The sequence below is a fragment of the Theropithecus gelada genome, chromosome 14 (genome assembly GCF_003255815.1).
Source record: "Theropithecus gelada isolate Dixy chromosome 14, Tgel_1.0, whole genome shotgun sequence".
Lineage (NCBI taxonomy): Eukaryota > Metazoa > Chordata > Mammalia > Primates > Cercopithecidae > Theropithecus > Theropithecus gelada.
Window position 1 is genome coordinate 19,175,697 of NC_037682.1, and position 27,000 is coordinate 19,202,696.

At 41.1% G+C, this 27,000-nt stretch overlaps 1 protein-coding gene across 1 annotated transcript in view; it reads left to right on the forward strand.

The window, feature by feature from the left end:
• Positions 1-27,000, forward strand: part of AMBRA1 (autophagy and beclin 1 regulator 1) — a 198,534-nt gene that overhangs the window by 130,277 nt on the left and 41,257 nt on the right. The window contains exon 13 of the mRNA XM_025357274.1: positions 21,267-21,377. Within this exon, the coding sequence (XP_025213059.1) occupies positions 21,267-21,377 (111 nt within the window). The remainder of the gene's footprint in view (positions 1-21,266; positions 21,378-27,000) is intronic.

The window sequence follows — 27,000 nt, forward strand, 5'->3', positions numbered from 1 at the left end:
CTGGGATTACAGGCACCTGCCGCCATGCCCAGCTGATTTTTGTGTTTTTAGTAGAGATGGGATTTCATCCTGTTGGCCAGGATGATCCGCCCGCCTCAGCCTCCTAAAGTGCTGGGATTGCAGGCGTGAGCCACTTCGCCTGGCCTTGTCTTGGCGTTTAATAAAGGAGGTAGTTAAGGTATGGACTCTGGATTGGTTGGTTTGCAGCCATCTCCAGGAATTAACTAACCCTGGGAGGTACAGTTGCTTATTGGCAAAGCCCCAAAATATCAAAGCATCATAAAATATAGAAAATGAAAAACATTAATATAATAACAGACTCATGCACACATACACAATTTTATTTGCTATTTCAGGGGTTTCTTGAACCACCTGAAGCCTATCTGTAAACCCAAGGTACAAAACCTAAATTGGGTCCTGGGAGCTCTCTGCCTTTGAATACAGTATTTGAGTTTAGTTTAGACCATCTCAGGAAGGTGCATAGTTAATTATTAAATCCAGGGAAATGCAGCAACTGCTCAACTCTTTTGGTAAAGCTTTTCTTTCCACTTTGTTTTGACTTTTATACTAGGAGCTTATTTGTGGGTATTTTGTGCCAAGAGGGATAAGCCTGCATTCTCTAATTGCTGCATCAAGTCTGCTCACAGGGCGTCCTGATGACATTTTAAATACATGGAAATTTTTGAATGCATGAAAACATCTAGTGCTGATTCTCTGGCACCTGCTCTTCTCTTCTTGGAGTTTATCCCATTGCCTAATTCTGTACATTGTTTCCAAACCTTTCATTAACCATTGTTGGAATTTTTGCTTTTTAACCTCAGCATCCCCACTTATCTTTTGAACAGAAACAAAACCATCTCTGACTACTAGGCATTTCCTAGAGTGAAAAGCTCCCTATCTCTCCTTTTATGACTTTTCAGAGCATGAAATGGCTGTGCTAATCCTGTTGGCCCCAAGGCAAGAGCCTTGCAGAGGCTAACAAAGGAGAAGGCCTGCACCCACTTGGATCTTCCACAGGCCAGAGCAGGCTTTTTTTTCTTTTTCTTTTTCTTTTTTTTTTTTTTACATTTTCCCAACCTGCAGAGGGAAGCCTGCCCACCCTGGCTTTGTTTTGGCTGCAGTTATATTTCCCCGGCACGAAACCATCAATTTCTTAGTGCCCTGAGTCCTGTGCTAGATAGACTTCCAGAAGTTGGGTGCTTTCCTGGAGTTGCAGAAATCAGACAACAAGGTTTTTAGGAATTTTGGAAGTGCCATTCTGATGATTGAGTGGGTATTTTCTCAAAGCCAAAGGTACTTTGAGTCCTAGTTAACAAATTGAGTTGTAACTCTGTGCTTTGTGCAAGGTACTCTTTAGTTAAGTGCAAGGATTCAGCGGTACTCAGAGGGATTTAAGGAGTCCCTACTCTTAAGGAGCTGACAGTCGAATAGCCCGAGTCAGATATATTCAAGTAGCCCTTTGTTTCTTTATTTAATATGGAATTACTGCATACCTTCTACAGCAGAGCGTCACAATATTTCCTGTAAAGATGAAGAAACTATGTGTGTTCTTGCTGCCAGAGGCACTTACTAATAATGTACTATGGGGATTCCGATTTAGGGAAAGTGTTGAGTGGGAATGGAACAGGTATACTTGGCTTGTAGATTTTGAGTTGGCCTCTGGTGGGCTGAATTGTAAACCCATCCTCAAGCGAAATGGATAATGGTAGAGCATCCTGTGGAGGGCAGGGGATTGAGCAGAAGAACTGTAACAGAATAAGAGAGAAACAAAGTGCCACGGGGCTTCTGAAGAGGAGATGATATCAGGTTAGTGAGATCAGAAAAGACTTCTTAGAAAAGGGGATTATTGGCTGGACGTGGTGGCTCACGCCTGTAATCCCAGAATTTTGGGAGGCCAAGGTAGGTAGATCACTTGAGGCCAGGAGTTTGAAACCTGCCTGGCCAATATAGTGAAACCCCGTCTCTACTAAAAATACAAAAATTAGCCGGGCATGGTGGCGCATGCCTGTAATGCCAGCTACTTGGGAGTTCTGAGGCAGGAGAATCACTTGAACCCGGGAGACAGAGGTTGTAGTGAGCTGGGATCGCACCACTGTACTCCAGCCTGGGCGACAGAGTGATACCCTGTCTCAAAACAAAGCAGAGGGGAGTGGATTATTTGAGAAAGTCCTTGAATGGGGAGATGAGGGATGAGGGGGATTTTAGTAAACCTTGACTAGGGCAGGCAGGAAGGAGTCTAGATGGTGGGGGCAGTATGAGCAGAAGGTTTAAATGTAGGGATGTACAAAGTGATAGGAATGGAGAGCAGTGGGAGACAAGCACAGAGGGGTAGATGACAGACAGGTCCAGATCGAGGAGGGCCTTGAAGACCAAGGAGTCTACCTCAGTGTAGTCAGCGAGGAGCCACTGAAGCTTTAGAGCACTTGAGTGACAATCAAAAATCTGCTTTTAAAAACAATCTGGCATTGAAGATGGGAGGGGAGTAAAAAGGAAGATAGATGGTTTTGTATGAGACAAGGGCCCAGCGCTTAGTGTTGACTGCAAAATTATTTCCTGGTTTCCCATACCCCAAGGAGTATATAGAGGAGCTTGCATGTTTTTGTGTATTCTTTATGATGACCAGCAACACAGTTGGTCTTAAAAAGGTGTGCACTTATACCACCGTGCTCACTTGTTTACGTGCACCCCTAACTTGCGATAGCAGGTCCAGGGTTTTCTGGGAGGTGCATGCAGCTCTGACAGAAAGGAAAACACCAAAATACGTTTTAATCTCCTTTGTCAGATATCTCTTGTAAAAGCTAGAAATTTGCCACAGGCCTTTCTCAGACATTTATCTAACCTGATGTTAAAATTATGAGGGATGAAGGAGATTTTAGTAAACATTGACTAGGGCAGGAAGGAAGGAGTCTAGATAGTGGGGGCAGTATGAGACTTAAAATTAAGTCTTTCTTGTTTTCAGGGTAAGATGTTATATGGCGTCAAGATGACATTGAAGAGAAAAGCTTGGGCCTGGGCATGTGTTTGCATGTTTCATCTGTGCAGACCGACTGTTCCTAGTTTGAACTCAGGAATCCTGTGGCTTTAGAGTCTCTGCCTTTGTGGGTTACAAAGTTTATGTGACCATATGTCACTCAGTAGCTGCCTGCAGAATGGTTTCACCAGTGCAGTAGCTCAGGCTTTACGTGGTATGAACTTGATTTATCAAGACTCAGGACATGTTTCTGTGGGCATAATCTTTTATGTCAGGAATTCCAAATAAACAGAATGTAGACTTTCTGCCTGCCTCTGGAATTTAGTGGGACTCCACATCCCCAAGTATTTAACTTTAGCTGATTATGACCTCCCCCTTGGTCAAGGTTTAAGATTGTGGGAAAGCACATAAATGTTCTTCTTTCCTTTGTATTCCCAGTTGTTTGCTTTCGTTTGCTTCCTTCTTTCCTATTGTGAGAAATTTTAAAATACTTGCAAACATATGCCCAGAAATTTTAAAGTAGTATCTATGCAGGCATATATATGACATGCATTTGTGCTTCCGCAACCAAAATTTAACAGTATTGACATTTTGCCCTATTTGCCTCAACAAATTGAGTTGTTTTGCCCTATTTGTCTCAACAAATTTATTGTGTTTCATTTTTCGAGTCAGGGTCTTCCTCTGTCACCCAGGCTGGAGTGCAGTAGCAGGATCACAGCTCACTGCAGCCTTGACCTTTCAGGCTCAAGAGATCCTCCCACCTCAGCCTCCTAAATAGCTGGGACTATAGGCATGTACCATCATGCTTGGCTAATTTTTTTATTTTTTGTAGCAATAAGGTCTCACTAGGTTGCTGAGGCTGGTCTCGAGCTCCTGAGCTCAAGGGATATTCGCAGCTCAGCCTCCCAAAGTGCTGGGATTATAGGTGTGCACCACCACTCCTGGACCTAATTGTTTCTTATTTAATTAATTTATTTATTTTTGAGATGAGGTCTCACTATGTTGCCCAGCTGGGCCTTGCACTCCTGGCCTCCTGCGATCTTCCCACCCTGGCCTCTCAAAATGTTGGGATTACAGGTGTGAGTCTCCATGCCTGGCTTCCCAACAGATTTTTGAAAATGAAACATTTCAAATAAAGTTGAAGTTCCTTTGACCCCTTTGATTATCTTTCCCACTTCACAGAGAGGCAGCCGCTCTTATGACTTTGGTTTATATGGTTGTACTTTATCTTTTATAGCTTAATATATTAGTAAAATAGAGTTTTGTATTTTAAGAGTTGTGTTTATGCCGGGTGCGGTGGCTCACGCCTGTAATCCCAGCACTTTGGGAAGCCGAGGCAGGTGGATCACGACGTCAGGAGATCGAGACCATCCTGGCTAACATGGTGAAACCCCATCTCTACTAAACATAAAATTAGCTGGGCGTGGTGATGCGTGCCTGTAGTCCCAGCTGCTTGGGAGGCTGAGCCAGGAGAATGGTGGGAACCCGGGAAGTGGAGGTTGCAGTGAGCCGAGATCGCACCACTATACTCCAGCCTGGGCGACAGAGCGAGACTCCGTCTCAAAAAAAAAAAAAAAAAAAAAAGAGCGTGTTTATATAAATGGGGTCATATGCATATGGATCATCATATAACTTTCAAAATTCGGTATTATAAGTCCATGTTTTTATAGTTTGATTGATTTGATTTATTTCTGTTGTTACATAGTATTCTAATAGTCATTCATATGTCTTGTTGTCTGTTCCCTATTGATGAACATTTAACTTTCTAGATTTTTCACTCTTATAATGTGCCCTGAAATTCTGTACACATGTGGTGTTTTCTCTAAGATGTTTACACAGAGATGGAATTGTTCTGGCTCATCTTCAGTTATATAGCACAGAGTTTTTTGGCTACTAAAGCCATAACACTCTTACTTCTTAAATATATGAAAGGCATCTCAGGGTGTTATTCTGACTGGCACTCAGTGAAAAGAGGGAAGCTGAGGCTTCTGAACTTCATTGGTAAACCCAGGACCAAGGAATTTTTCTGAAGTCCTTCAACTCTTTAGCTTCATGGAATAAGTAAATGTATATGTTGAATACATTGGAGATTAAATAGTAAAATGTATAATTTTGTTTTACTCCTCTGTGGTATTCTAGGATATGTGTGTGTGTGTGTGTGTGTGTATATTTTGGGGGGTAGAGGGGCGAGGGGGAGGTGGATGGAGTCTGGCTGTATTGCCCAGGCTGGAGTGCAGTGGCATATCTCAGCTAATTGCAACGTCCACCTCCTGGGTCTCAGCAATTCTCTTGCCTCAGCCTCCCAAGTAGCTGGGATTACAGGCGCACGCCACCATACCCTGCTACTTTTTGTATTTTTAGTAGATATGGGGTTTCACCATGTTGGCCAGGCTGATCTCGAACTCCTGACCTCAGGTGGTCCACCTGCCTCAGTCTCCCAGTCTAGGATATAAATTTTTAAATTGTTATAAGTGTCAGTGTCTCTGACCCCCTTTTAAAATTTATAAAGTAATATAGTTTCACTGTAAGTAATTCAAGTAATACCAAAATATATACAGTAAAATGTTCAAATTTGTCTTCCCACTCTTCCAATCCCATTCCCCAAAGTTTGGTTTGTAGCATGTCTTTCCAAGTTTTTTTTCTATGTGTAATCAAAAACATATGTATATTTATACATCTGTATAGTTTTCATCATTTTGTTTTGTAGTGGGGATGGGATCATACAGAACAATATCCAGGATTTCTGTCTGTTCGTGTATCTAGATCTGCCTTATTCTTAGTAGTGGCTGCTTGGTGTTCCATAGTGTAGTTGAACATAATTTGGTCACCTGTTTTCTTCCCGATGGATATTTAAATTTATTTATAATGAAACACAAACTCTTTTTGCAAAATATAGTTGCTTCGTCCTGTTCCTGGATGGGTATACCATACTAAAAACTCCTTTAAATTATGATTTGGTTCTGTATAATTCAGCCAGTCCCTCTAATACGCGTAGGTAGTAAAAGCCATCTAGGACCTGTTATCGAACTTGCAGAAGGAGCAGTTTATAAGGCCAATGGTAACATTCCTTGTGTATTTCATGTTTATGGATGGCAATATTCTAAGTCCCATGGCTGCACAGTATCTAAAATGTGAGGGGCTGGGCATGGTGGCTCAAGCTTTTAGTCCCAGCTACTCAGGAGGCTGAGGTGGGAGGATCACTTGAGGCCATGAATTCAAGGCTGTAGTGAGCTGTTACCATGCCACAGCACTCCAGCCTGGGCGACAGAGCAAGATCTTGTCGCTTAAAAAGTGAAAAACTTAAAAAATATATATGAAGGAAAAGTTGATCCCTTCTCTCAAGGAGTTCACCATCTCAGGAAGAAGGAAAAATCATACAGTACCAATGGAAAATCGATGGCTCAGTGTACACAGAGACAAAAACACTTGAACTCAGAGGAAACTTATGTACTTGTAGTCAGGTAACCTAATAGATGACAAAGTTTTGTGTTATGAAAAACAGCTAATAGTGTGTAGGCAGGGACTTCTCTCTAATTCAGAAAAGCTTCTGAGAGGAGGTGGGGTTTTAAACAGGCTTCAAGACTGAAAAGGCTCATCTGGATGGCTGTTTTCCAGGTGCGTCCTTTTAGCAGCGTCTCAATATATGGCTTGCGAATATTGCTTTTCCACTGTGTGCCTGGCGTTAATGTTTGAACACTGGATTTTAATTAGAAGCTATTTCAAATTAGCTATCTTTTTATGACAAGTGCTGTTCTCCTCAGATTCCACAGCATATGCCTGGTTCTGGGGACTACTCGAGTTTCAGAGTAGTTTATGCTGTGAGACAGACCCATTCACCATGCTCTCTCCCACTTATTTTTGCTCCTGATTTTCCATTAGTGGGTTCCTGCACTTCAGAACAAGGGTCTGAAATCTTTTTTCCACTTTAGGATCTAAAGGAAAACAGCATGGCAGAGCCAGTAGGGCAGAATGTCTTTTTTTTTTTTTTTTTTTTTTGCAACGGAGTCTTGCCCTGTCGCCCAGGCTGGAGTGCAGTGGCGCAATCTCGACTCACTGCAACCTCCACCTCCACGGCTCAAGTGATTTTCATGCCTCAGCCTCCCAAGTAGCTGGGATTATAGACATGCGCCACCACACCTGGTTCATTTTTTGTATTTTTAGTAGAGATAGGGTTTTACTGTGTTGGCCAGGCTGGTCTTGAACTCCTGACCTCAGGTGATCTGCCTGCCTCAGCCTCCCAAAATGGTGGGATTACAGGTATGAGCCACTGCACCTGGCCCAGCCCATCTTCTTATAAGCAACTGTCACCACCAAATACATTAAGAATCACTAATATTTTTACCTTACTCAAAAAAGCCTCAGTTCCGTTACAGTAACCAAGTCAGTCAGATGCTTTATCTTGATGCCATAAATCTCAAAACTAACATTTTCCTTGAGCCTAGTTGTGGAACACCCTCAAGATTGTCAGCTGTCAAGTTTTTCCCCCCTTCCAAGGTGAATGTGAAGTTGGACTGAGTGTTGTATTTAGGAGTCCACTTTCCAATGTAACCTCACCTTTGACCACCAAGTTCTGGGGGCTTTGTTAGCCCTTGGAGCTTAGCCTCTCTGTCGCTAGATAATGGTAATGTGGCAGTGATTGCAGTGAACTGACACCATGCTGTCCTTAATCTGAGTGAACCAGGCTTTGAATTAGAGAGTTCAACAGGCTTGGGAGTTCTTCACCTTTCTTCGCTGGGAGCAGGCCTGTCCTCTTTCTTGCATGTTGGCCCCAACTGACTCAGCTGTAATGCTGTACCCTGAAATGTACAGGTGCTGATTTGACAGGAGCTTTTCACCCTTTAGAAGCTGGGCCCCCTAATGTGAATGTAGGCTCATAGAGCAATAATTCACGTGTAGGTGGCCTGTAAGGAAAGTTTTAACAAAAGAGTTGGTTAAGAAGCTGATTTATTTTCTTGCTTTAACTCTCTTGTCATGTGCTGAGTGGGGGCGGAAGAGGAGGGGAGGGTGGGGACTGGTGCCGCTGAAAGCATTTATCTTCATTTCTGCCATCTCCCAGTGTTTATTACCCTGTGATCGACAGATGAGGAAAGCTGCCAGTCAAACCCACGTTCAGCACATTTCCATTTCCCTTCATTGCAGATTTTAGGCTTTTGAAACTGCATCCTCTTTGCAGCAATAAAGGTCGTTTCCCTCCTGCTGCTGACAAGCCCAAGACCCTCTGGTCCAATTCCACTCGCTTGTGCTTCCACCAAACAATAAAAGCTGCGGGAGTCTCAGCAATTTAAGACAAGTGATTGGTGAGAGCCATTTAGTGTTTGAGTCAGTCGCTCTCTTTATCTTTCTCTTTTTCTCCCTCAGTCCTTTTCCTTACCTTCACCCCTCTCTTTGCCCATTCTTATGCTGCTGAGGCGCCCCCTTAAGCAGCTGCATTGCATAATGATGAGAGGCTGACAGTTTTCCTGACTTCACCTAGGGACCTGCCTAAGCCAGTGTCCTCTGTTGCTGGGATTAAATATTGGCAGTGTCAGGTTGTAGGGAATGTGTTAGTGGAGGTAGAGTAATTCTTAATACTCTTATCCACCTGCATGTCTTTTGTCAGACGTAGAGGCTTTGAGGAAATCCCTGCCTGGTGGGAGCAAATGCTAGATGTTTGTATTTGGGGGTTTTTTCCTCCCCGTTTTTCCTGAACACTACGTTTTTTGGAATACTGTTCCTAGTAATCTTTCAGTAGCATGTGTTCTTGTGAGCTTATTTGTTTTTGTCCTAAATAATGTTTGTGGGTGGAATAAAAGTAATGATATTCATTTCTTTGAAAATGGATGTTCTGCTTTCATAATTACTTCTCCCAATTACATCATTAGTGTAAGTGCAGGTAATTGCTTCATTAGGACATATGTATTGAAGGAGGGAGGGCAAGTCTACAGCATGGTGATAAAAACGGGTCTCACCCTCTTTCTCTACCCACACAGGAGCATCTCAGCTTGACTGCAGGGATCCAGGAGCCACCAGCCACCCTGTAAACAGCCAAAATTAATCCTGGGTTTCAGTGTGATGGGGGGAAGGAATGAGGACCTAGTAAAGAGTGGCTTACTCACTTTTTTTGGGGTGGTAACTCATTGCTGAACTCTGGATGTCACTGGTGCATTCAAGGCAATGCGATTGAATCATTGGGAATTACTGAATTAGGGAGCGAAGTATTCTTATGGAAGCTGTGTGCTTTCTGAGGCTCACTAGGCCTGATGGCATGAGCCCTATCCTCTGGTTGAGTTATTTGGCTGGCTTTTTAAGGGAGTCTCCATTTTCATTCTGGTCATGACAGATCAAGAGGTTATATTCTCCCATCAGACCTAACTACTTTCCTCTAGAGTTGAATATTATTCTGATTTTATGCCATGTCTGTGAATGTCTTTGTGTGCATGCTATCTAGTTATGCATCTCTTCTTTCAAAGCATGTTAAAAGATGATATCAATAGTATATGATTCTGCTTATATGAGGTTATCTAAAGTAGTCAAATTCATAGAAAGTGGAATGGTGGTGACCAGGCACTGGAGAGAGAGGGAAAGAGGAGTTGTTTAATGAGTATAGAGCTTGAGATTTGTTACATACATACAGTTCTACTGAACTGTACATGTAAATATGGTTAAGATGGTAAACTTTTATGTTGTATTCTTTTTAGCACAATTTTAAAAAAAGAAAGAAAAACTAGGCTGGGTGCAGTGGCTCATGCCCATAATCCCAACAATTTGGGAGGCCGAGGCAGGAGAATCATTTGAGGCCAGAAGTTTGAGACCACCCTGGGTAAATACTGAGATCCCGTATCTACAAAAAAAAAAAATTTTTTTTTAATTAGCTGGGCATAGGGTGGCATACACCTGTGGTCCCAGCTACTTGGGAGGCTCAGTTAGGAGACTCACTTGAGCCCAGAAGGTTGAGGCTGCAGTAAGCTGCATGCCACTGCACTCTAACCTGGGCATCACAGCAAGAACCCATTTCCATCTCAAAAAAAAAAAAAAAAAGCTAATACCAGATTCCTTGTTCACTTACTACTTACTCCAGATAGGAAGGCTCTGTCTGTCTATTGCTGTGTCTTTAATGAATATCAGGTTAATTTCTCTTTCTTTTTTGACCTGTTATGAACCTTACTGTGCTGTGGCCATGTAATCCTGGTTTGAATTGTTGTTTCGAGAAAATTTTTCATGAAGCTGTGATACATAGGAATATTTCACAGTTTGCCAGGCATGATGGCTCACGCCTGTAGTCTCAGCACTTTGGGAGGCCAAGGTAGGAGGATCACTTGAGCCCAGGAGTTTGAGACCAGCTAGGGCAACACAGCAAGAGCCCATCTCTAAAAATTAAAAATTAAAAAAAAAAAATTCATAGCTATTTCTTTTCCTTTCCTCATACTCTGTCTGTATTGCAGGCCTTTGCTATTTTCCTTGTTGAATTCTTAGACTATCATTTGCTTTATTGGCCTGATCCAGTGCCTTTGGCCTCAATAGTATCTTTCTCAGATCTGCCCCTAAAGTTCATGATTTGCATGTGGACTAATATTATCCTTGTTCTTTGGAGCCTTTAGGAGTTTATTGGACAGTGAAATTATGTTGATTTGGGGGCCTAATTCCTACAAATAAGACATGTAACCATTGAAGTCTGTATTTACAAAATATTTACCCTTTAATTCATGTTAAATATATTGCAAACTTGTTTAATGATTAATCTCAGCATCAGATTCAATGACTGGTAGAGTGGTTATTAAACCGCCTAAATATGATAGACCAAATGCTTTACTCAGAACATTTCCTATGCCAGAATTATAGACAGCCACGTGGTGCTTTTTTGGGATTTTATTTTTGTGGTTTGCAGAAAATGATGTTCCCTAATACTCTTCATATCTTTTAGCCTCAGGAAAAAGTGAAGACACTATTTCAGCTATAGATAATCCACTCAGAATTAGTCTTTGAAGCCCTACTTTTTCTTTACAATGGAAATAATTCTATTTGTCTCAAGTCTTTTTATTATTGCTGCTTTTCCACACAGTATATTTTCTATAAAATAAAAACTACTATTTAATTCTCATATGAACCTATGGTTCAGTTATAAACATATGATAGAATATTATTCAGTCATAAAAAGGAATGAAGCCAGGCAGGGTGGCTCATGCCTATAATCCCAGCTACTAGGGATGCTGAGGTGGGAAGATTGCTTGAGCCCAGGAGTTCAAGGCTGCAGTGAGCTTTGATTGCACCACTGAATTCCAGCCTGGGTGACAGAATGAGACCTTGTCTCTTTGGGGGTGGGGGAGGTGAAGTGAGGTCCTGAAACATGCAGTAAGCATAGATAAACCTTGAAAATGTTATGCTGAGTGAAAGAAGCCAGACACAGAAGGCCACCTACCAAATGATTTCATAATATGAAATGTCCAGGAGAGGTAATTAGTGATTGCCTAGGGGCTAGGGTGGGAGTGGGACAGAGTAAAAGGGAGTGACTGTTAATGGGTACAGTATTTAGGGGAGATTAAAATGCCTGAAATTAGACAGTAGTGATGGTTGTTGTAAAATTTATTTGGTGATGGTTACACAACTGTGTGGATATGCTAATAATTCTTGAATTGTATACTTTAAAATAGGTGAATTGGGCCGGGCGCAGTGGCTCAAGCCTGTAATCCCAGCACTTTGGGAGGCCGAGGCGGGCGGATCACGAGGTCAGGAGATCAAGACCATCCTGGCTAATATGGTGAAACCCCGTCTCCACTAAAAAATACAAAAAACTAGCCGGGCGAGGTGGCGGGCGCCTGTAGTCCAAGCTACTCAGGAGGCTGAGGCAGGAGAATGGCGTAAACCTGGGAGGCGGAGCTTGCAGTAAGCTGAGATCCAGCCACTGCACTCCAGCCTGGGCGACAGAGCGAGACTCCGTCTCAAAAAAAAAAAAAAAAAACAAATAAATAAAATAGGTGAATTGTAAGTTATATCTCAGTAAAGCTATAATTTTAAACAGACAGACACACACATGTATTTGGGCATTTTTCTCAATGTCAGAATCAGAAATGGGAATTCAGAGAAACTTGGGACACTTATAACCATGGAAGAAGTCTTCTTATTTGTCATCAGGGGCTCTTTCCAGGTACCAGGCTATGGGATATATTGACTGTGATTTTAGATTAGATTAAATGATGATTAGAGTGAGTGTGACTGAGTACTTAGTTATATCCCCTTCTTAGGACAGATTTTAAGACTGCATTTGAATGAAGCTTTCTGGAAAGAAGATTAAGTGTTCTTCCTAGGATGCCATTCAGATATACTTAGAAAGGGAAGATGCTTTCTATGTTTAAATAATTATTTAAACAGAGACTTGCTCTGAGAATTATTTTTTATAAATAGAAGCCAGTGTATTTATTTACAGAGAGCTCAGATAATCCATAAGAGAAAAGTTAAAGTAACCAAAGCTGGGTAGGGTAGCATGTGCGTGTAGTCCTAGTTACTGGGAAGTCTGAGGCAGGAGGATCACTTGAGGGCCAGGAGTTCAAGGCAAGCCTGGGCAACATAGTGAGGCCCCATCTAAAAAACAGATAACAACAACAACAACAAACTTAAAATACCAAAGGTTTTTAAAATGTACATAAGACACTAGTATACCATCTAAAAGATACACAATGAGCTAGTAAACAAATGAAAAGATGTTCACCAATTCTCTTAATTATTAAGGAAATGAAATGGATCCAACAAATAGGATTACCATTTTTCACTTCACAAATTGATAGACATTTATATTGAATAGTGTTTTCTTAATAACAGCATTATTGAGATATGATTCACCTACCATACAGGCCACCTATTTAAAGTATACATTTCAATGGCTTTTAGAATATAGAGTTGTGCAGTCATCACCTCTCTCTATATATTTCATATCATTTTTATCACCTCCTAAAAAAAACCATGCACATCAACAGTCACTTCCCCTTTCCCTCTCTCACATCCCTCCAGCCTGAAGCAACTGTCAATCTGTTTGGAAAGCTGATAAGTTGTTCAGTTGGACCTACCCTGGGCTTTCTAGTCTCAGCTCTCCTCCAGCTCAACTGGTCAGGAGAGCTGAGACTAGAAAGCCCAGGGCAGGTTCATATAACAACCAAGCAGAAAGATAGTAATTGTGTCTCCAGGATGATGAGTGTTTACGTCCCCAACCCCATTCTTATTTCATCTTCCCAGCAGCAACACAGTCAGAGATGGCCATTCTGAATTACAAAGTCTCAAGTTAAACAGAGTTTTCAGGACTGAAATGTCATTTAATGATTTCCTTCTTTGCAACTTGCCCTTTTTTACCCTCTCTGAATTAGCTTTTCTGATAGATTTGCTAATGATTCCCGTTGTTCAGTATCTTCACTGAACTGTTGAATCATACTTTTTATTTCCCTGCTCCTAGAACAAATCTTAGAGAGAAGCTGTGAAGCTGTTTTGAAAAAAGGTTTCTAATTCTTTCCAAGCAACAGAAGAGAAGAGTCTCGGAGAGAAGCAAAGGCAGAGAGATGCACAGAGGCTATTAGGCTTGGTAGAGCTCACCTATCATGTGACTGTGATGATGATTATGATTTCATCCCTAGACACATTCTGGGAGCTCTGGCCTACAAGTTGAAGACCTGACTCTGGAATGAGACTTGGCAGCTTAGTTTTTGCCATTGTTGTTGGCTGATAGTTATTCAAGATCACTGGATTTAAGCTTCTTTTCCTCCTTGTTTTGTCTGTCATCAGAATAATCTTTATTTCTTCTTTTGCTCTAAGCCTCCATGAAAGGAATTTCTGCGGTTATATGGTAGCTATGAACTACCATGACTAGTATTGTCCTCATGGACAGCTGCTGTTCCCACTGTCTCCTAGAATGTGAATAAAAGTCTTGGCCCCTCTCTCTTTTTTAGGTTTATTAAAAGTTGAGTGGAGAGTACAGACAATTCCTATATACTCCCTCCCCTCACACCCGCAGGCTTCCCCACTGTCCGCACCAGTGTGGTACATTTGCTGCAGTTGATGAACTAACATAGACACATCATTATCACTCAAAGTACGTGTTTACATTAGGGTTCACACTTGGTGTTGTAAATTCCACTGGTTTTGGCAAACGTACGTGCCATGTATCCAACATTGTAGTAACATACAAAATAACTTTACTGCTTAAAAAATCTCCTTGTGACTGGACATGGTGGCTCACGCCTATAATCCCAACACTTTGGGAGGCCAAGGCAGGTGGATCTCTTGAGTTCAGAAGTTGGAGACAAGCCTGGGCAACATGGTGAAACCCCATCTCTACAAAAAATACCAAAAAAGATAAGCTGGTGATGGTGGCACACACCTGTAGCCCCAGCTACTCGGGAGGCTGAGGTGGGAGGATCATCTGAACCCAGAAAATTGAGGCTTCTTTGAGCCGTGATTGCACCGCTGCACTCCAGCCTGGGTGGTGGAGTGAGACCCTCTCTCAAGAACAGAAAAGAAAAAAAGTATTGTGCTCACCTGTTCATCTCTCCCTCCCTGCAAACCCCTACCAACTACCCATCTTTTTTCTGTCTCTATAACTTCCTTTTCCAGAATCTCATACAGTTGGAAACCTATAGTATGTAGCCTTTGACTTCTTTCATTTAATAACATGCACTTAAGGTTCCTCATGTCTTTTTGTGGCTTGATAACTCATTTCTTTTAGCACAAATAATATTCCATTGTATGGATGTGCCACAGTTTATCCATTCATCTCTTGAATGAAGAACATCTTGGTTGCTTCCAACTTTTGACAATTATGAATAAATAAAGCTACTATAAACATCCATGCGTAGGTGTTTGTGTGGACATTAGTTTTTTTGTTTGTTTTGTTTTGAGACAGAGCCTCTCTCTGTTGGCCAGGCTGGAGTGCAGTGGTGTGATCTCGGCTCACTGCAAGCTCCGCCTCCTGGGTTCAAGCGATTCTCCTGCTTCAGCCTCCTGAGTAGCTGGGATTACAGGTGCACACTACCACGCCCCGCTAATTTTTGTAGTTTTAGTAGAGACGGACTTTTTCACTATGTTGGTCAGGCTGATCTTGAACTCCTGACCTTGTGATCCACCTGCTTTGGCCTCCCAAAGTGCTGGGATTACAGGCGTGAGCCACCGCGCCCAGCCTATATTAAGTCTTGAAGTCTGGTTGTGTCAATCCTCCAATTTTGTGTTTTCCTTCCATATTGTGTTGGCTATTCTGGATCTTTTGCCTTTTCATATAAACTTTATAATCAGATTGTTAATATTCACAAAATAATTCAAGATTTTGATTGGGATTTTGTTGAATCTGTAGATCCAGCTGAGAAGAATTGACATTGTAACAGTATTGAGCCTTCTATTCATGAACATGGAATATCTCACTAATTTAGTTTTATCCTTTGTGACGTCTTTCATCAGTTTTGTAGCTTTCCTCCTATAGACCTTGTACATATTTTGTTAGATTTATACCTAAGTTTTTTATTTTTTTGATGCTAAGGTAAGGGGTAGTGTATTTTTAATTTCAAGTTCCAGTCATTCATTTGTTCATTGCTGTTATATAGGAAAGCAGTTGACCTTGTATCTTGAAACCTTGCTATGATTATTTAATAGTTACCGGAGTTTTTTTGTTGATTCTTTGGGATTAGACAGTGATGTCATCTGGCAACAAACAGATTTCTTCCAATCTGTATACCTTTTATTTACTTTGTTTTGTGGTGGCGGGGGGAGAGGGGTCTGATTGCATTAGCTAGAACTTCCAGTATGATGCTGAAAAGTATTGGTAAGAGGGGGCTTCCTTGCGTCGTTCCTGATCTTAGGGGGAAAGTATCTAGTTTCTTACCATGGAATATGATGTTAGTTGCAGGTATTTCATATTTCTATTTTCTGGAAGAGACATTAGAGAACTGGTACAATGTCTTCCTTAAATGTTTGGTAGAATTTAGTGAAACCATCTGGGCCCAGTTCTTTCTGTTTTAGGAGATTATTAATGATTACTTCAATTTAATGGATATAGGCCTATTTAGATTATTTGTCTCTTGTGCAAATTGTAATATACTGTGTCTTTCAAGGAGAGTTAGTCCATTGCATGTAGGTTTTCAAATTTGTAGGCATACGGTTATTCATAGTATTCCCTTATCCTTTTGGTGTCCATGGGATCAGTAGTGATGGCGCCCCTTTCTTTTCTGGTGTTAGTAATTTGTATCTTCTCTCTTTTTTCGTAATTGGCCTACCTAGATGTTTATTGTTTATTGATCTTTCAAAGTTTTTGGTTTTATTGATTTTTCTCTATAGATGATTTCCTGTTTTCAATTTCATTGGTTTCTGCTCATATTTTTCTTTCTTCTGCTTACTTTGGCTTTAATTTGCTTTTTTTCTTCTTTCTTATGGTAGGTGCTTAAATTACAGATTTTAGATATTTCATCTTTTCTTATATATGCATTCAATACTATAAATCTCCCTCTAAGCACTGTTTTCACTACATTTCATGTATTTTGAGAACTCATGTTTTCCTTTTCATTTAATCCAAAATGTTCGTTTAATCCAACATATTCTTTGAGCCATGTGTTGTTTAGAAATGTATTGTTTAATCTGTCAGTTTTATAGGATTTTCCAGTTATCTTTTTATTACTGATTTCTAGTTTAGTTCTCTTGTAGTCTGAAAGCATAATTTGTATTATTCCTTTTCTTTTGCATTTGTTACATGGTGTTTTGTGGCCCAGAGGGTGGTCTGTCTTGGCCTGGGCTGTTTTCAAGGAGAAAGTTGCCAAATATTATAGGGCCTAGACAGTTTATTTTAATCTTCAGATTAAACACTTCTCTCTCTTGGCCCTGGCACACTATTTGGGCCAGTCTCTTACACAAGGACATCTCTCTATAAGCTGTCTGTTGATGCTGATGTAAGTAGTAGTGTAACTGTAGAGGAAATACTCACACAGATTGGAGTAGATGACAGACATAACTTTAAAGGCCATTTATTAGACACTTAGTATTTGCCATCACTATTTATTTATATATTTATTTGTGAGATGGTCTGGCTCTATCACCCAGGCTGTAACTGTAGATGAAATACACAGAGAGTTTGGAGTAGATGACAGACATAATTTTAAAGGCCATTTATTAGGCACTTAGTATTTGCCATCACTATCTATCTATCGATATATCTATCTGTCTGTTGATCTATCTATCTACAAGATGGTCTGACTCTGTCACCCAGGCTGTAGCGCAGTGGTGTAATCTCAGCTCACTGCAACCTCCGCCTTCCAGACTCAAGCTATCCCACCTCAGTCTCCTGGGTAGCTGGGACTATAGGTACATGCCACCACACCTGGCTAATTTTTGTGTTTTGTGTTTTGGGTTTTTTGAGACAGAATCTTGCTCTGTTGCCCAGGCTGTAGTGTGGTGGTGCAATCTTGGCTCATTGAAACCTCCTCCTCCTGAGTTCAAGCAATTCTCATGCCTCAGCATCCCAAGTAACTGGTACTACAGGCACGCACCACTATGCCTGGCTAATTTTTGTGTTTTTAGTAGAGGTAGGGTTTCACCATGTTGTTCAGGCTGGTCTCGAACTCCTGACCTCAAGTGATCTGCCTGTCTTGGTCTCCCAAAGTGCTGGGATTACAGGTGTGAGCCACTGTGCCCAGGCTTTTTTTGCGATAGTGTCTCACAGTGTCCAGGCTGGTCACAAATTCCTGGGCTCAAGCAATCTGCCCGCCTTGGCCTCACAAAGTGCTGGGATTATGGGCATGAGCCACCACGCCTGACCACTTTATATTCATTGTCTCAGTAAGTTCTTCCAACAATTCTGTAAGTCTATTATACCCTTTTCTACAGATAAGGAAACTGAGGTTCAGAGAGATTAATTTATACAAAGTCACACTATAGTAGATAATGGCAGGAAGTGTCAAAATCTGGTCCAATTGATTCTGAAGCCTGTATTTTAAAAAACAAACAAAAAACAAGCTGTAAGATCCCATTGGCAGATACGGAAAATTGAAGTTGTAATGCTGTGCCTTGGATTAGTTTCTTTCCATGACTATAACAGCATCACTTGTTAGCAGCAGACATTCTAGCAGCAGACGTTCTAGTAGTGGTGCTCAGAGCACCTACCCTGGAGTTAAAATGTAGGATATGTTTATCTAGCTTAGCGTTTCTCAACTAGGAATGATTTTTATCCCCAGGGGACATTTGGCAATGTCTGGAGACATTTTTGGTTGTCTCAACTAGGTGGAGCAGGGTGCTACTGGCATCTAGTGGGTAGAGACCAGGGATGCTAAATGTTCTGCGATGCACAAGACTCTTCAAACAAAGAATTATCTGTCCTAAAATTTCAGTAGTGCAGGGATTGAGAAACTCTGAGTCTAACTTGTTCCATTCTGTCATTACTACATGGGAGAACCTTGAAGTCTTAGAAATCCCTCAGCAGTCTCTCAGGATTTGGTTTCTGAGGCTAAGTGCCTCGTGTGTAAATACTTTCTAGCTCAGTCCATTAACCCCCTCTTGCACATTTCCTATACCTTCATCTTAGTGGCCAGAGGCCTACTAAATGGTTGGGGTTGTTTTAATAAATCAGGCTTTTTCTTCCTGTTGTTTCCAAGAGACAGGCTCAGTTGGCCTACAGTTCTTGCAGAAAAGAAGCTGGTGACACTACTCTAATCTGTTGCTGGCATCTTTAGCTCCCTAATCTGTGTTTATATGGCACAAAAAAAAATGACTCTCCCTGGTGCCAGACTTCATTCCTCCTCAGCACCCTGGCACTACTGACAGAGAGCACCTCCCCAGTCTCTTCGACATAGTGGCAACCCTACATGTTTATTTTATTGCACAGCTGTTCTCCCGAAGACGTTTCTTGAGACATGGACAGTACAGGATGCCTCTGGAGCTGGGATTTGGGAATCTTAATCGTTTGTATTCCTGTTTGCAGATTCACAGTACTCAAAAAGCATCTGGTATTATTCCTTAACTGTTTTCCTGTTTGTAGTTCTTATCCCTTCCCCCAGAATAAGCTCTTACAATATGAAGTTTGTTTTTTCAATTTATTTTCTGCCCTCTCTTAGCAACTAGCGTTTTGTTCGTCATATACTGAGAAAATCAACTTACCTTCTACCATTTGGGGTTATATGGTTTTCCGTTAAAAGCTGGAGAAAATGATAAGGAACTAAAGTAATTTGAGAGAGACTAGTGGTCAAAGGGGGATGTCAACCATCTTGATAAGCAAGCCCAGGAAACAATTTGAAAGCTCAGTGGAATTGAGCCTGGATCAGAATGAAATGGAGTAATTCCTTCCAGGGAAGTGGTAGACCTTGTAACTAAAAAAAGTGATTTTCATTATCAAAGAGGCATAGAAAAATCAAGAAAGTTCCTTTTAATAAAGTCCTTCGGGTATCTTACCCTCCTCATGACCCAGAGGTTCAGCAAAAGTCAGATATAATTATTAAAGGGGAATTTTCTGTGAAGGTTAAAGCAAGGGTATATATTTACCTCATCTGAATGATATACCACAGGGACCTCAAATAGAGATTTGAGGTCAGTGCACTCACTGACAGCACACCCCCAAATGCTGTCGTTCTCAGGTCTCAAGGAGATCATGACTGGGCCTATGTCTTTGAATTTGCAAGATTTCAAAGGCTGTCTTGTTTTGGGGGTATTCATTTATCTAGAACGGTTTGTTTTAGGCTTTATTCCATTATTGTCCTCCTAAGGAACCTTTTTAGACATTTTTTTTCCCTACTTGTCTCTCCTCCCATGAAATTTTAATATCATAGATACAATGTGTATCTATTTATATACTCTGATGCTTTGGAAGGGAACAAATGATTATACTAAGGTTTTTTTTATTTTTATTTTTTGCCCCCATGAACCAATTTTTACCCCCATGGGGGTAATATTCCCTGTGTTGATAATGCATGATCTAGAAGTATCATCATTTTGGAAATGAACTGTTATTTGTACTTTTCCTTACAAATTGAAAATGGGACAAAGACAAGACTATCAATAAATGAATGCTGAGAAAATAGTCTTCTGACACAGTGGCCAGCAGCAACTGGAAGAGTGCGGAGAGTACTTTTCTCATATTTCTTGGCTTGTATGGAGGTTTTCTCTTTGAACCATCTCTTGATCATTTGGGGAAAGAAAGGGAAACACCAGGAGTAGCAGTGCAATAAATGCCACTCTCTAAAAGAAAAGAACTACAGTTCACAAGATGCTTTTGCAGTGATGTGCAGAAGAGGAAGACTAGGTGATACTGAAGAATCTGGGCATGAAATTGTCCATTTTTCCGAGGCTGGTAAACTCTAACAAGTTCAGTTTTTCAAAGTAGCCTTTGATTTACAGCTGAGAATACCATTTAGGTTATCTAGCATACAGGAATGTTCTATTCTCCCAACAGGGTTTGACTCTGTCTGATCAGAAGGAGGGTGGTTGTGTATGAAATGCACCTCAGAAGGAGGAGGAGGAAATGACATGTTCATGTAAATGAAATACAACTGCAAATTAAAGTGTCACCCTGTTAAAAAAAATCCATTTTTTATTTAATTGGTTACCAAGGAAAAAAATGTCATACAGAAGAGTATTTCTCAGAGAAAGTTAAACCCTGAGATGTTATAAGCAAATGTGGATTCAAGGAGGTTCTTAGGGGGTAGGTATAATAAAAGATGGCCTTAATAAAAATATTCTGATGCTACAAAGCGAGGCTCATAAATTTTTATTGTGTTACGTGCCAGGGGTCCAGAAGAGATGAACGAATATTACCTTATTTGTTTGTTACTGTCTCTTTCTATCCAGTCAGCTGTACAGTAGCTGCCTTTTCCCTGGAGGGAGCCTGTTTTTGAGATGTCCTATTAGGAAGAAGTGATAAAGGAGGAGATTCTTTGTCTGAAAGAGTGCTGCTTACTATCAGGATGTCCAAGGACTGAAATGCTACTGGCTTTTCTGTATTAATGGTGTCTTCCCATTTTTATTTTTCTTTTCCCACATTTTTATGAAATTTCACCTGTCTTTTTTAGATGTCGAGCCTACCAGACCATGTATGTACAGTACCTGCCACGTTGTTGGCACTAAGTAAATGTTAAGTAACAATGGGAGGGACTGATGGATGGGATTATATTTCCACATTAAATTGTTCCCTGACAAACATACGTGGTTTTTCTGTGAGACAAAGACTTGCCAGGTGGGACTCATTAGCTTTCTTCAGCCATACTCTAGTTTTTCCTCTTCTCTCCCCACTACTGATCCCAGTATTGTTTTAAGTTTTGCAGTGGAAACGTTGATAAATAATATAATGTGCTGTCTTTGACTTCTTCCTCATCAGGGGCAGTGATCGGTGATGGACAGTCTGCCGTGGCCAGTAACATTGCCAATACTACCTACCGGCTCCAGTGGTGGGACTTCACTAAGTTTGACCTCCCTGAAATCAGTAATGGTAAGTCAATATCAAATGGGGGTATCAGTGGAAGGGTTATATTTGCTGGTGAGCCAGAACTCAAAAATTCATGGAGCACTGGGTTTTTCGTCATCCTATTGAGCAGTTGTTGTCTACATGCCATTTCTGCACCTCTTCTGTGACTTTCATTTCAGGTCCATTAACGAAACATCAACCATACCATACACTTAAGTCCATTAAGATCTGGATTAATCGAGTTTAATTAACATCACTATAGTCTTTCCTAAAGGGTCACAAGGTTTAGCTCTTGGATCCTACACTCCCTTTTCTTTCTCTTCTTTTCAGTTCCACCTAAACTTTAGGTTTTAGCCGGTGAACTACTAGTCCACAAACTCTTCAGAGCAGAGAAATCTTTGGTTTTGTGTCTACTTCAGTACCTTACATTGTTTGCTACTGAGGGTGGGTGCAAGACATGTTTGCTGAATTGGTTAATTGAGAGTTACAAGCTGGGCATGGTGGCTCACGCCTGTAATCCCAGCACTTTGGGAGGCCGAGGCAGGCAGATCACTTGAGGTCAGGAGTTCAAGACCAGCCTGGCCAACATGGTAAAACCCTGTCTCTACTAAAAATACAAAAATTAGCTAGGCATGGTGTCATGCGCCTATAATCCCATTATAGGCTTAGTTGTTCATATCTGAAGCTGATCTATCTTGTCTGTAAGATATTATAAGACTTTGCCAGTTGCCTTAAAATAATTAAGATATTCTCTGTCTGTGGCATTTCCTGATATGCCAGTCTTCGTATCTTTATTCATCTCAATGGTATGGTTGATATCTGATTTACAAACATGACTGTTTCAGTTTCCTTGCTTCTAATGAAGTCTGCAGTCCACATCCCAGTTGTTCTTTTGGAATCACAACATTTTAAACCTCTCATTTCACTTACTACCTCGTGAAGGGCTCTCTCTTGCACATTTCTGAGAGTGATGGTTCAACCTCTGCTTGACTGCTACTGATGATAGACTGCACTGACAAGGTGGCCTGACCATCACTGCTACATTTGTGTTAAAAATATTCTTTCAGCCAGGTGTAGCAGCTCATACCTGTAATCTCAGCACTTTAGGAGGCCAAGTTGGGAGGATCGCGTGATCCCAGGAGTTCAAGCCCAACCTGGCCAACATGATAAAACCTCGTCTCTACTAAAAATACAAAAATTAGCTGAGTGTGGTGGCACACATCTGTTTTCCCAGCTACTCAGGTGGCTGAGGCACAAGAATTGCTCAAACCTGCGTGGCAGAGGTTGCAGTGAGCCAAGATCACATCACTGCACTCCAGTCTGGGTCACAGAGTGGCACCCTGTCTCCAAAAACAAAAACAAAAAAACACAAACACGATTAATTGGGCATGGTGGCATATGTCTGTAGTCCCAGCTACTTGGGAGGCTGAGGTGGGAGGATCACCTGAGCCCAGGAGGTTGAGGCTGCTATGAGCCAAGATCACACCACTGCACTCCAGCCTTGGCAACAGAGCAAGACCCTGTCTCCAAAACAAAAAAAAAAAAGTTCTTTTTTTGGCCAGGCGTGGTGGCTCAAGCCTGTAATCCCAGCACTTTGGGAGGCCGAGGCGGGTGGATCACGAGGTCAGGAGATCGAGACCATCCTGGCCAACACGGTGAAACCCCGTCTCTACTAAAAAATACAAAAAACTAGCCGGGCGTGGTGGCGGGTGCCTGTAGTCCCAGCTGCTCGGGAGGCTGAGGCAGGAGAATGGCGTGAACCCGGGAGGCGGAGCTTGCAGTGAGCCGAGATCCGGCCACTGCACTCCAGCCTGGGCGACGGAGTGAGACTCCGTCTCAAAAAAAAAAAAAAGTTCTTTTTTTGCACTGAGCCACCATTTCCCTTGTCACTTTCTCCCATTGGTCCTAGTTCTGTCTCTGAACCTCCATAGTATAAATCTCATGATGCTTCTTTCAAGTGACAGTCCTCTGACTATTTAAACTGAGCTGCCATTTTCCATTAATCTTTGTTGAAAGGTCAAACCTCCTTAGATTCCTTTCACTGATTTCCAAATCCTTGACAGTTCTGCTCATCTTTCCTTTTAACTTTCAGTGGAGGGGGGCAGAAAAGAATAGAAAACTCTAGATGCGAGCTGTCAAATACGTATTACAGTGGTGCTTCAGACACTATTAGCTTACCCTGTGGCTTCAGCACTTTTTTCAGAAGCCATTCTTGAATTTTTAGTCACTTAAAATTTCTTGATAATTGCTAATAAACCAAGACTCAACCTTCCTGTACTTTTACAGCTTGATCTTTTTTTTTTCTGAAACAGAGTCTTGCTCTGTCACCAGGCTGGAGTGCAGTGGTGCAATCTCCGCTCACTGCAACCTCCACCCGCCCTCCCCGGGTTCAAGCGATGCTCCTGCCTCAGGCTCCCGAGTAGCTGGGACTACAGGCACGCGCCACCACGCCCAGCTAATTTTTGTATTTTTGGTAGAGACGGGGTTTCGCCATATTGGCCGGGCTGGTCTTGAACTCCTGACCTCAGGTGATCCACCCACCTCGGCCTCCCAAAGTGCTGGGGTTACAGGCTTGAGCCACCGCGCCTGGCCCAGTTTATCTTTTGATAACCAAAACAGATTTGTATTTGTTTTTATTCAATTTTTTCTGTCAACTGTAGTTTCTTTTTCCTGCCTCTCATCATCTATTTGAACTTTGTTTTAATCCTTCTTTCTCAATATTCCATTGTCTACTAGTTCAATAAGCATGCTTTTCTGTGTTCTTTCAGATTGTTAGCAAAAAGTAGTGAATCAGGCAGGGCATTGCACCAAGCCTTGTGGTACAGTACTGTGGACTTCTCTGTGTTGATTTTAGTTTATGAATTAGCACTCTGGGCTTGGTTGTTCATATCTAAAGCTGACATTTTTCTGCCTTGTCTGTATGATATTATAAGACTTTGCCAGTTGCCTTAAAATGATTAAGATATTCTCTGTCTGTGGCATTTCCTGATATGCCAGTCTTGGTATCTTTATTGGACAAGGAAAATCAGTTTAATTTTTCCATGTCCTGTCTCAGTGGAACTTCAGCAGCAATCATCCCTTTCTAAGTGCTTATAGGCCACATGTCCAGTAATTCATTCTTTAACTCTACTGGGAATCAACCACAATCCACCTTTTCCCTTATTGAAAATGAAATTTGCTTCTTAAAGTTATTTTGTTTTGTTATTTTGTCACTTTGTTTGTCATCTGAAATTGATATTACTGTTCAAAAATTTTAAAAATGTAAAAGATTAATACAGTAAGAAGCCCCCCAATCCTACCACTCCTCCTCATATGTAACCACTGTTAGTAGTTCCTTGTATATCTTTTCAAAAAAAAAAATTTTTTTTTTTTTTTTTTTTTTTTTTTTTGAGATGGAGTCCCGCTCTTTTCCCAGGCTGGAGTGCAGTGGCACTGTCTTGGCTCACTGTAACCTTTGCCTCCTGGGTTCACACCATTCTCCTGCCTCAGCCTCCTGAGTAGCTGGGACTACAGGTGCGCACCGCCACGCCTGGCTAATTTTTTGTATTTTTCATAGAGACGGGGTTTCACCGTGTTAGCCAGGATGGTCTTGATCTCCTGCCCTTGTGATCTGCCCGCCTCGGCCTCCCAAAGTGCTGGCATTACAGGCGTGAGCCACTGCACCCAGCCATCTTTTCAAAAATATTATATGTATATAGAAGCAAATGCAAATTTATGTTTTTCTGCCTGTTATTTAACCCAAATGGTAGCATGCTGTATATACTTGTCTGTACTTTCTGTACTTTTTCTTTACAGTGTAGCTCAGTGTTCTTTTCATGTCAGTATATAAAGAGCTTATTTGTTCTTTTTTATGACTGCCTAGTATTCCATTGCATGAATGTACCATAATTTTCTAACTAGTCTACTATTAAAGGACCTTTAAGTCATTTTCAATATTTTACTCTACAAACTGTGCTGCAGTTTATCATTTTGCACATGTGCAGGTATATCTCTAGGATACATTTCTAGAAATGGAATTGCAGGGGGGAAGAGTGTGCATTTGTAATGTTGGTAGTTATTGCCATACCACACTCTATACAGCTCGTGCCAAATTATTATTCCACTTGGAGTTCATGAGAGTGCCTGATTTCATAAACTCTTGCTGATAGAATGTGCTATCAAATTTTTGGATATTTGCAAATCTGATATGTAAAAAAAAAAAAGTAGTATGTGGGTATTTTACATTTGTATTTTTCATGTTACAAACAAGGGTGCATGCCTCTTCATATGAACAGCCATTTGTGTTCCCTTCTCTTGACTTGTCCATGTGCTTTACCAATTTTTCTGTTGTGTTACTGGTCTTTTCCTTAGCGATTTTACAGGAGTTCTTTATAAATCAGAAAATTAACTTATAATAGGAGTTTCCTACTTATCATTCAAGTTTTGACTTTGCTGAAGGTTATTTTTGTCATAGAACTTATTTTAAGGAGTCAAAATTATACAACTTTCCTTTTATGGTTCCTTGGTTTTGTGTCATCATTAGGGAGATCATTTAGAACTTTTATATTTTAGTTTTTTAATAGTTAAGTCTTTGATTCATTAGGAAATTTAGTCCCAAATATTCAAAGTATGATCCAATTTCCCCCCCATATGGCTACTCACTTGTCCCAACTAATTAATAATCCATTTGTCTCTATTGATTTGGGATGTTATCTTCATCATAATATTAATTTCTTTTCTGTGTTTAGATATATTTCTGGACTCTCTGTTCTGTTCTAGTGATCTGTCTGATTATTCATTTGAAAGTTCCACATGAGTTTAATCTTTGAGGATTTATGTTTTATTTTACTTACTTTTATTTTACTTACTTTTATTTTTAGAGGGTCTTGCTCTGTTGCCCAGGCTGGAGTACAGTGGTGCAATCATATCTCACTGTAACGCCAAACTCCTGAGCTCAAACGATCCTCCTCCCTCAGCCTTCTGAGTAACTCGACCTACAGGCGCATGCCACCATGTCTGGCTGATTTTTTAACTTTTTTTTATGGAGATGAGGTCTTGCTGTGTTGCCCAGGCTGGTCGAGCTCCTGACCTCAAGTGATTATCCTGCCTTGGCCTCCTATAGTACTGGGATTACAGGTGTGAGCCCAGCCTGATTCTGTGTTTTACTGATGAGTTCAGCAACCCCCAAGTTGATTTATGTGAATTGCATTTAACCTTTTCCTGGAGTTAGGCTGAAGATCTTGCCACCTGCTTCTCTCACTTGAGATTTGAGATTAGTGTTTAGAAGTTTATGAATAAGGCCTCATGCATAAATAATTTTGAAATTGCTTTCCTGAAAAAAGCGGCGCTTTAGATTCACTATGATTTTTAAGAGTAAACTCTTACTGGGTGAATGGAATTGGACACTAGGCTGTCCTGTCAGAATAGGCCTTAAGAAACCTGGCAGATGAGTGATGTGGGGCAGGCCATACCACAGGGGATATAGTGCCTTCGGGGAGTGTTTATGGGTCATCTGGAGCTCTGTACAGGCCTTATTCTGAAATCTGAGGGGCTCAGAGATAGCCAAGAGGAAATTTTTCTGCTGATTTAACCCCCCTTGGGTTTTCTAAATCGGTATCTAATGCATTTGCAAAAGCACTGCAACTGCTAATCGCTCCCATGGCCTCAT